Raw genomic sequence first — 11,095 nt, 5'->3', positions numbered from 1 at the left:
TTCAGGTGTGTGGCAGAAGGGAAATACCTAAAACATGCAGGACAGGGGGGAGGTGAGGACCAGGGTTGAGAAACACTGCAATAGATGATGTGATTTGTTGATATCTATTGAGTCTATTTTGGTTCTGTTACTTTGGCTATGTAGTATGACTTGTGGGTTTTCACTGACATTGTGCAGCATTACAGTAAAAAAAGGACAACGCTGTATTTTTAGACGCTTTGCAAGAACACTTGTTTTTGAATGGTCACTAAAGTTGAGTCAGCTGAGGTGGGCTGCTCAATCCAAAAATAGTGAAAATATCAAGTTGGTACCAGTTTCAGATCAATACAAGATCGATGCTTCGGTTTTAACGTCCGTCTTGAAATTTTATTTGATTTTTGTTATAAATTCTTAGCTCTACCTCAAAATAGACTTTGGTTTGATTTGCTCTCAAATTATAATTATTTGTACTTTATTTAGAAAATATGCACACAAATCATGTTAATGTGTGCTAACATGATTTGTTTACATTATTAAAGTATTTTTGTAGAGACCTGTAAACTTAGTTTGATGATATATCAAAATATATTGAAGTATTGATACGAACAAAAAGTATCAGTACCGGTATCGTTATAGGCGTTGCAGGGTTTTTATTTAGTTGGTATCGCATTGATACTAAAATATGCAGACTCTGACATCTCTACTAGACAGGACAAGATCCTTTCACATGCATTTTATACAAATAGTATCTTGCGTATGTTTTCAACATTTTTTACAAACAAAATCTGAATTGGTGAATAAAAAGCATCATGAACACGCTAAACTAGCCAGTCAGGCAAAAAGAGCATTAACCAGAAGAGAAGCCTTTTTTTCCCCAGCTGGGACAGTGAAGGTGGTCAGGTTTGATGGGGAGAAAGATGGAGCTAAAACATCCTGGAAGATTAAGAAAGAAATATTCACATTTTGGAAATTTCATGAGTTTTTTCCCCACTTTTTTTTTTCCTGTTTACAGCAGCCAACGATAAGTGTGAGGCTGCGGTCTGCGAGTGCGACCGTGTGGCGGCTCACTGCTTTGCTCGGTACACATACGACCCTGACAACAAGCACCTGGATCCTCAGCTCTGTGTCAGCTGAGTCACAGCACACAGAGTACGACATGCGCAGCACAGCCGACCTCCAAATCTGATGCGTTTCTGGTTAGTGAACGTAAAATAAAAGATGTTTGATCTGCTCACGTTCTGTCACCATCACTGCTTCCTATTTTCAACCAGTGCAGGACTTTTTGCATGCTGGGGATTCACGTGTTTTATGTTATCTATCATTATTTTGTAGACATCGGTTTTCATTTTGATATAAATTTTTTTGTTTGTTTGTTAATCGTGACCGATTGCTTTAGAATAAAAAGAGTAAAACATCCGAGGTCAAAAGTCCACAAAACTAAAGACTCAAAGTTTTTAAATTCTTTGTCTTATCTCATATTTAAGTATAAATATATTGGTTAAATATGAAGAGTGGTCAGGAAACTGCACAAAGCAAAGACAGAACTTTCAGACAAATAGAGAAAGCAGTAGCCCGAAAGCGACACAGTTTCTATATAATCTGTTTCTACACTTACCCCAAACCTGGAAAATACTTTCAATCGAATCCCATTTTCTTCTCCTCAGGATAGGAACCTCGTGGTTTTACAGATTCCCGTGCAACCAGACCGTCTCCCATCAGCAATTTACCATCAAACCCAGAGTCAAGATATAAAATGATTCGAAGCAGTCACATAATCTTATGCGGCAAGGCAAGATTGATTTATTCACACATTGACGGTATGAAACATTGTGAAAAATATTAACAGAAAAAGAGCTTAGTATTAACAAGTTGATAAAACAAGAGATCAAAGAATAGTTCAGAATGCTTTGTTATAAAAATGTTGGTCCTGTTTCATCATTAATCGTCATTAGAAGTAGCAGCTGTGTGGAACATTAGGTTGATGGTTGGCTCTCTGGGTTATATGGGTTTGTAGAGGAGAGTGGTCACGTATTTCTTTTTGTATCGGTGAGTAGCGCTGAGAACCATCACCCCGTCCTAAAACACAAAGAAGTTTCCGTTACAATTTGTACTGAAATATTTCTTCTGGATTACAATCCAGGTGTGAACTTGAGTCTACATGATACTAGGTCTTCTGTTAGCGTTAGGCCTGTCATTAAAATTTTTTCTGGACGATAAATTGTCCCAGAAACTATTGTGATAAACGATAATATTGTCATTTTGAGGCAATTTTCAACTAATAAAATAATCAGAATAATAATGACATGTTATTGTCATTACAGCAGCCAACGATAAGTGTGAGGCTGCGGTCTCAAAAAGTTTTAAAGCGAACTTTAAAAGTTCTTTAAAAAAAACTTTTAAAGAACTGGGAAGAATTTTAAATATCCAAGATAAATAAACAAAACAATAATAATTAAAATATATGATCAAGTCTCTTAAAACAAAACTGAAAATTATTAATCATTTAGCTTAAACAGGGAAAACAGGAAAAAGTGAAAGTTAGGCTTATGCTATTCTAAAAATCCATTCGGTCAAATAACCATAGACGTAAATGTTTAGTGCCGGTTGCAGGACTACTTTCTGACCGTTACCTTGATGGAGAGGGCGTACAGGTGATTCAGCATGACGTGGTTAGGCTCTGGAAGTAGTGTCGGGTCACACTGAAGGACGATTCAAAATAACTTTTTTTAAAGATTATTTCTTACAAAAAGGTGCAACTTCCAGACTTAAACTTGCGCCGGCATGAGCTGTGGACTTACAGAGACGCCTGTGTCCTTGTTGAGCAGCACTTGGAGCAGGTGGGGCGGCAAGATAGGAGGCTGCTTGATCTTGTCGTCTGGCTTGATGAGGTATCCGTCCTGTTGGTAGGGCCCGGGTGGGGAACTGGACAGGTCTGACACACAACGATCACTTTAGTTAAAAAAGAATCACGTGCTGAAGACTGAGTCTACAACTATGAAGACTCGTTTAAACTAAAGAGGCACCGATCAGAGTATGGCGGCCAGCTTCTGATTTTTGTAGAGCAGTGGTGCCACTGTCCACGTTTACTGAACTTTAATTGCACTGATTTTTTTTTTTTCTTTTTAGGAAAAATGCAAAACGCAATTTATTTCCAAAATGTTTCAGTTTTACCTAGAGATGCACTGATCTTGACTAAAAGCTGTTTGTGGTTCTATTTGCTATTAAACTGAATTAAAACAAAAAATGATTGATAAACACCAAGTACTTTGTGATTACCTTTAATTTGTATGTGTATTTTGGGAGGCGTCACATAAGTGAAAATTTCATTCCAAGACTTTTTTCCAAACATCAATCTCCTGAGCTAGCAAAACATATTTGTGCCTCTGAAAGCTGCAAAAGGCAACTTGTGCAACCTGGTCGTAGAGCCTTCACAATATGGATTTTGGACACTTTTAAAGTGTAATTAGCATCTTGTAACAGTGATTAGCACTGTTAGCATAGGCATCAGCACTACATAATTTCAATACCCACCTTAACTGAGATTTCCAAAAGATATTTATATGCAAGACAAAGGTTAAAAAAATGTAACCTAAATTTCTTCAAACATTCACTGTCATCCTCTGAAAGTGTTGCTCTCTCTTGATATCCTGCAGCCCAGCCATCAGTAGATATGTCTCAATACGTCATGTAAAATACAGTTTCCTTTAAAAAAGGCCGTCATTCACCTCACTTCAGATTTTAAACATTTTAAAACTATTTTTTCCCCACTCAAAAACGACAGTCTTGATGTTACTATAACTTGCTAGCACTAATGTTTGCAACATTTCTGACTGCACAGGGCCAGTCAAGAAACGTAGCTAGTTACTCCGTACATCTCTTGTTTAAACACACATTGCTTCAAATGTTCAGTTTCAAATGACATTTAGTGTAGCTAAAAGCATTTCAGTAACGCAGCTGCCATTTACCAAACATGTCCGCTGAGTCCTGCGAGTCGATCTTGAGGGCATCGAAGACTTCGAAGTCAGTTTGATTCACCTGAATGACGTTGTTGACTGTGCCAGTCTTGGTTGTTGTCACGGACTGTTGGAGCACAATTAGAACTTTGGTACAAGGACTTAAGAGAGCAGACGAGACTGACGTATGATGTGGAAAATCGAGTCGCCCTTAGTGGTGAGGTGACATCAGAAACCTTAAACTCTTACTCACCCCAGTCGGATCCAAAGTCCACTGTCCGTCAACGCAAAACTTGTACTGGTGCTCCCCCTCTGGCAGGTCCACAATGGCCACGAAGTTATTCTTACTGTGTTTGAGAAGCAACATGTCAAACGTATTTGAAAGGATAAAGCACCAGTTGGGTCAGAAGAGAACGACTAACACAGCTTGAGTCGTAGTTCGGGTACCTCTTGTTAAGAGGGATTTTGGTGGCCCAGTTGTTAAAAGAACCAGACACAAAGACTTCCTTGGCCGACCCGGCCCATCTGAAAACGGTCGGTCTGGCCTGCGCCGGCTCCTTACTGTCGCAGTCGAGGTCCTGCTGCCAGGCCAGAAACTCCTGTATGTCTGGGGAAGCCTGGGCCCGAAAGACATCAAAGGTTGGTGTCAATCAGAGGCAATTATTCTGACACCAAGCACTTCCTGTCTGAACAGCTGGGAACAAAGGGGCTCCTAATCATCTTCTCTTGACATCTATTTGAAGTTACTTTTACCAATGCAGCTCAAGTCTTCCAGAGGTAAACTCATACAACAAGTGAATAATCCGACTGAGTCACCAGCCCGTTTGATTTCCAGCAGATTTTTCTGTGTGGCTGACTTTTCCACTCCTGTGAGTCTGAACCCAAATTTGAAAGCACGACACACAGTTGTTTTGCATGGTGTTGGACTTTAAGACAATGTCAGAAATGTTTGGGAAGTTTCTGAATGCTGCATTATTTATAGGACGACCACAGGAGGGCGGTACACATCGGTGTGCTTAATATGCTGTAAACAAAGCCACATTTATTGGGAATGACAGCTCACAACGTTGTCTATATCGTCACCATCATAATTCATGTAAATGACCCCTGACGCTGCCGTCCCTCCGTCTTCGCTGGTGACTGATCTTGAATGGAAACCTGTGGCTGAACGTACCTTCGGATCTTCCCTGTGGAAAAGCTCTGCGTCGTCGTTGCTGTCCATCATGATGTTGGGTCGAGCCTCCTTCCCTCCAGACGGTCCATCTCTGAATGACCTCTCGCTGCTGGAGCGATCGCTGTTGCTGTTGCCCATCCTGACGCTGCCTGCATCAAGCGCTGAAACGCACAGAAACACACGAAAAGCTGCTGCTTTCAGAGACAACCTGACCCCACCCCACGCCAAAAAACAAACAAACAAACAAACAAACAAATGCGATAAGAGATTCAGCGTTACACACAGGGGGAGAAAAAACCCACCAGTATGATCTCAGGATGATATCCGGTTTGCCTGCTGTTGTCTGTCTGGTCGGACGGAGGAGGTTTGGCTTTAGGGGCAGCCTGCATGTGTTGGTGCTGCTTTCACAGGTCAAAAGTCTCTTGTTTGGTCGCTGTTTCCGTCTTTGGAGCGGAGAAGTTTCTGTCTAAAGAAAAACAACAACAACAAAAAAACCTCCCTGAAAACACTCTGGCTAGAAAAAGACTGGACCGTCACAGTATTACAAATTGTTCCCAGAATTGCTTCTCCTGCCTATTAGTGTCCCCGTCCTGTTATTTTCGCTGTTTTCGCCATTTGGAGGAAACTTGAGCGTGTCTGTGAGACAGGACACGCCTCTTCCGCCCCTCTCCGGACATTAACCCTGTCATTTCCGGGTCTTGTCAACGATCTTGTGTAGTTAGTTTTTAAAAGAAAATGTGCCAACTCGGACTTATTGAGCCATTTTTATTTTGTTGTTATACAATTTCCTGAGCTGCTTGAGTGCCACGTTCATTTTTTTCAATTCCTCATGAGTTAGTTTATGTCATCCGCAGGGAAAAAAAGTGTGTAATATTTCATTATAGTATATATTCTTGATCGTACAAAAAAAAAAAAAAAATCAATCTACATTGTTTTTACATTTGGTACACAGTTTTGTTATTATAATTTATTGTTCTGACCCGTAAACGTGTTCCAATACAGGGCCGGCCCAAGGTTAAATGGGGCCTTAAGCAGCACTATGTTTGATCCCCCTCTTCATGCTAACTACATGCTGAGCAGATGTGAACAATCCTCAAACACACACACACACACACACACTCACAAATGACTCGTAGCGTCAGAGTGTAACAATGGTAACACAAATATCAAACTATGAAGATTATACTTTGCACTTTTACAAAATAAATCTGATTTTATCTTGATTATCTTTGCTGAAACTGTTAAATCAAATTTACTGGTATTCTCATTTTCAATAAAAAAAAAAGAAAAACAATCTTTAGGTTGATAGGTTCTGTGATAAAATTTAAAGCATTTATGCAAGGCCCCTGATGGTTTTGGGGGCCTGAACAGCAACTTAGGCTTTTGTCAGTAGACGTTTAGTGTAGTGTTATTAACTAACAATTAGAAGAAGGCTCAATGAGACAAGGTTTTACATTTCTGTTGTTTATTTTCAAATGATCACTGTCAATTAATTCAAATGCATGAAGATGAGAATAACAGTCCATAATACTCAAAGATCATGATCCAGTTTTTAAAACATTTTTTTTTTTTTTTACATTTAGTTTAAAACATTTATCTCATCACCACTTTGAGGCACAAAGTGAAGATTTTTATGTCCAGATTGACAAAGAGGACCCAAATGCTGAAACATTACACGTTAGTTTAAACACAATCAAATCATTTGTTATATTCACGATTCTCTCCTTTAGTTTGCTTTTGTAACAAACTTTATGTCTTAACATGTCTGACTCCAGTGTTTCCCACGGCTCTCCAGTTTCCAGGGTGGGACTGTATACACTCCAAATAGCCATAAACAGCGTCGTCAGTGGCTTAGCGAAGACCAGGTCGCCCCTTTCCTTCCTGTCCGGGTTTGTAATTATTGCTGCGTCGTGTGCATCACCATTCTGAAAGCAGAAAGCTTGTCAACAAAGTCTTTGTCCTCAAGCTGTGCCACCGCCATTACATTTTAGCTGATTGTTATAAATATTTACGGCTTGGTTCCACCGCACACTTCCTACCAGTGTGAGGAAATGACATTCAGATCTTATAAAATCTCACCTTGAGGACAATGAATCTTCCACTTTTAATTTACACCTGTATAAAGGTCAAGATCAAGTCAGATTTATTGTGATTTCTACAGTATACGCAACACGTAGTGGAACAAAATGGCAATCTTCCAGACTGAGGTGTTACAGATCATAACATCAACTAAAAATACAAGTAAGCATAAACTAAAAACTAAACTAAGGTTAAAATGCAAACTTGAGGCAGTAAAAGTGCAGCAAAACAGCAAAACATCTTAATCTACATGCTAATGAAAAAACAGCAGCAATGTGATCAAAGTCTGAGTGGATAGAACACCAAACAAGCACATTTATATTTCATATGCAAGGATGAAACCAAGTGCTTCAAATAAAAACGGAAAAATTATAAAATAAAAAAAATATTTGTTGTTTGTTAGAATAAAACTAAGTGTACAAAACCAGTATTTCTAAAAGATCTGATTGCTTCCAGCAGAGGGCAGCAAAGAAACTCAAAGTCATTTCACCTTGTTTGAATTTACCTGTTCTGCATGTTTGTGCTGACAGCTTTGTGTCTCAAACAGCTTGGACACAAACTAACATTGAAGTTTGTGACCGTAACATGACAAAATGTGGAAAAGGTCAAAGGGTACAGATACTTATACAAGACCAAGTTACAATTGTTTGTGTTTCTGCTGCAGACTGTTTTGGGTGAAATAATTTCAGAGCTTGCTAGTCTTGTTAAAAGAGTACATTCTTAGTAAATCCTAAAAATGTCTCATGACACGCTCCAAAACAATCTCCTCTGATGATTGAGTCTTGATGGGTCAGGACTCATAAAGCAGTTAATGACCTAATCTCACTATAAATGTTTGGGTAGCTTCTGTCTTTTGCAGCCTTTATTAAAAATGCTGCACAGAACCTTGGTTTAAATCGTAACAATGAGCTCTGAAGGTTTCCCTCCACTCAGACTCAACCAGGTTTGTATTCACATTTCCGGTTCTTCTCGGTGGAAATGGATTTCCAGGGTCAAAACCAAATCCCTGGGACTTTATGTTCAGCTCATTTGAAGCAGAAAAAACATTTGACGTAGTTTATTTGAGAATAACTCTTTGTGAGAAAGTTCTCAAACAGATAATTGACACATCACATGAATATAATAGTGATTACACTTTATTTTTTCTGAATCACCTGAGCTGAACTGACGGGCGACACATTTGTTGTGAATCTTCAAGGTATAAATAAATGAATAGTAAATTAAGTGTAATGTATAAATATAAATTCTTTTCAACTAAAACACAAATAGATTTTATTGTTTTGATCTCCATAAATTGCACATACTAATTGCTTAACCTGAAAAAAAAAAGAGTCAAGTTTAGACAATTTTAATGACAAGAGTAGCATTAGCTCCGCCCACTGGCTTCAAAAGATATGCTTGACAGAAAATGAAATGTGATTCAAAAAAACAACTTAAAAACTGAAATAATTATGTTTTATATAAATAAAGAAAAAAATTTTATCAATCACATTTCAATAAGTTATGAATTGTGAAATTATAATTAGACTGAACATCCAGGTTAAATAAAGCTTAAATGTAATAAATACTTGCTTTTATTTTAAATTTGAATCAAATACACATAGTCAAGTAATTGTTTCACATAATTATTAATCAAATTGTGGCACTCTTGGATCTCCATAAGGCAGAGCTACCCAGTGTTTCATTGAACTGATTTCTCAGACTGAACTTCTTGTTAGCCAATGTTGCAAGTTTAAAATCCTTCTTCCACCATCTTGTCCACCAAAGGCCTAGAAAGAATAGTTAGAGTTTCGTCTTTTTGAGAGAGATTGCTGTAAAAGCTTGAACTGTTCTCGTCAATAAGGCAACAATATCTTCCTGTAGCGGCGAGTGGCAGTCAAGGCCAAGAAAATAAACAAATCATTTGCTCCCTTCTTTTGCATCCAGCTGCATTTGCTCCATCTGCACCTGTGCTCGCCCTTCTTATTATCTCTAAATCATATCTGTGGACTGCCTGCATGCCTCATCTTGTTACTCAAAACAACAGCTGCTGTTTGGATGTCAACTTCACACAAACTCGACTGTCTCCAGCAGGCAAAAGACGAATGCGATGTGTCAAATCATAACTAATGGGTTGAGGTCTTAAAACCCTGCCGGCGGTGAACGCTAACCAGGAGGCTGAAAGAAGCCGGATTTACTGGAGTTATGGACGTATTATGATGTAACGGGAGATGGAGCGCTTGTCTTTGCGCGGTGGACATGGCTGGACTCTTGGGTGGCTCATAAATTGGAAGCATATTTGATGCTATTATACGCCATCAAATATGCTTCCATGCTATGGCTGTGGAAATTCAGTTGGACAGCGGCGAGAAGAAACACATTTTGGATTTTTCCTCATTTGAGGACAGCACTTTAAATTATCTTCTGGGAATTTATTGTATTGTTTATCGTGATAATTTGTTTTTGATTGATTTATTGTTGTCATGAGAAATTGCAATTGATCATGTTTTTAAAAAAACTAAAATGTCCATATTGTTGTTATTACTTTCTCCACAGTTTGTTCATCATTAAAATATCAATACATGTATTAAATGATGCTACTGAATGCAGTCTAGTGACTCAAATCCCACTGCTTCACGTCAACTAGTGTCCTAAAGAAGTACATTACAAATGGGAATGTTTTTCAAGAGTATTACTTGTTTGCGGGGGTATGATTAGTGTGTCATGCAGACAGCGCCATACAATTACCTAAAAAGAAGTAATAAATACTTCGCATCACTTTAATTATTACAATGGCACCACAAAATATCGTGATGAAACTTTAAATCCATATCGCCTACCCTACTCCGTAAAAAAGTGATATTGCAACAATTTTGTCCAAACTTTTGCGCTCATAAGTTCATTCGTGTTGACAGCAAAAATCATATAATTGTTGTTTAAAATGAGTCAATTAAACTAAACATATAAAGAAAAACGCTGCCTTTAAGCCCGAGTTGTAACTCACGAGAACAAGGATAACCACACCACAGTGCTAATGACCCAGAGGCAGAAGGGGGCGAATACACTGAGATGGAGGAATGTCCTCACGAGGAGGGATCCCCTGAGCTCCTCGTGGTTCAAGAAGAGAAGGGCGTGGCCTTCATGTCCGTCTGCGAACATCCCAGCAGACCGGAAGAGCAGAGGGTCAAAGCCGCAGCACTGAGATGCAGAGAGGCGGTGAAGGTGGAGGCAGGGGAAGGGAGGCAGCGGAGCAGTGATGATGGAGGAGAGGAATCAGCCAGCGGAGGAATACGACGGGGAGGCGGAGGCAGACTAACCTGAGGCTCAGAGGGTTCGCGGGAAATAAATGTGTAAATGGAACAGAACCTGTTTCACTGCTTCATGATGTGAAAATTACTTCACTATTATCATATCAGTGATCTGTAACACTTTAAATGAAAATTATAATTAGAAAAATGACAAAGAAACAAAATGACAAAGAATATGGTCACAAAAAGCACAAAGCAGCTGAGAGATGAAGAACAAAGTGGATAAAGTTAATGTTATACAATGGAAGGCCTTGCAAAAGTACACTGCTCAAAAAAATAAAGGGAACACTCAAATAACACATCCTAGATCTGAACGAATGAAATATTCTCATTGAATACTTTGTTCTGTACAAAGTTGAATGTGCTGACAACAAAATCACACAAAAATCATCAATGGAAATCAAATTTATTAACCAATGGAGGCCTGGATTTGGAGCCACACACAAAATTAAAGTGAAATGTTCCCTTTATTTTTTTGAGCAGTATATTATATTAACTCTATTTTTTTCATACTTTATTTTGGCTACCATTACAAACATGAATATGTTTTATTGTGACTTAATGTGATAGACCAACATGAAGTTGTGTGCATGAAGGAAAATAAAAACAAAAACTGGAAAGTG

The 11,095-nt window shown here is 38.6% G+C and overlaps 2 protein-coding genes and 1 long non-coding RNA gene across 3 annotated transcripts in view; 2 read left to right on the top strand and 1 right to left on the bottom strand.

The window, feature by feature from the left end:
* Positions 1-1,213, top strand: part of LOC103141377 (phospholipase A2) — a 2,030-nt gene extending 817 nt beyond the window's left edge. Inside the window, exon 4 of the mRNA XM_007557014.2 lies at positions 992-1,213. Within this exon, the coding sequence (XP_007557076.1) occupies positions 992-1,113 (122 nt within the window). The 3' untranslated portion in view covers positions 1,114-1,213. The remainder of the gene's footprint in view (positions 1-991) is intronic.
* LOC107836760 (uncharacterized) overlaps positions 1-11,095 on the top strand; it is a 573,704-nt gene that overhangs the window by 354,992 nt on the left and 207,617 nt on the right. The gene's annotated exons all lie outside the window — the stretch shown is intronic.
* Positions 1,754-5,779, bottom strand: prkab1b (protein kinase, AMP-activated, beta 1 non-catalytic subunit, b). The gene is made up of 8 exons (XM_007557008.2): positions 5,409-5,779; positions 5,107-5,267; positions 4,380-4,549; positions 4,186-4,279; positions 3,945-4,059; positions 2,778-2,911; positions 2,610-2,678; positions 1,754-2,055 (listed from the first exon to the last, which is right to left on the bottom strand). Exons 2-8 carry the CDS (start codon positions 5,242-5,244, stop codon positions 1,978-1,980), a joined length of 798 nt encoding a protein of 265 aa, XP_007557070.1. The 5' UTR covers positions 5,245-5,267; positions 5,409-5,779; the 3' UTR covers positions 1,754-1,977.

Source organism: Poecilia formosa, unplaced genomic scaffold, assembly GCF_000485575.1.
Source record: "Poecilia formosa unplaced genomic scaffold, Poecilia_formosa-5.1.2 Scaffold82, whole genome shotgun sequence".
NCBI classification, from domain to species: Eukaryota; Metazoa; Chordata; class Actinopteri; order Cyprinodontiformes; family Poeciliidae; genus Poecilia; species Poecilia formosa.
This window is presented reverse-complemented; position numbering and strand designations above follow the sequence as displayed.

Excerpts from the sequence above, each read along its gene's own strand:
- prkab1b (XM_007557008.2), bottom strand. The coding sequence starts at position 5,244 with ATGGGCAACAGCAACAGCGATCGCTCCAGCAGCGAGAGGTCATTCAGA. Across the intron at positions 4,280-4,379 it reads AAAATCCCTCTTAACAAGAG|TAAGAATAACTTCGTGGCCA; the intron begins GTACCCGAACTA and ends TCTCAAACACAG. Across the intron at positions 2,912-3,944 it reads GGACTCAGCGGACATGTTTG|ACCTGTCCAGTTCCCCACCC; the intron begins GTAAATGGCAGC and ends GTTGTGTGTCAG.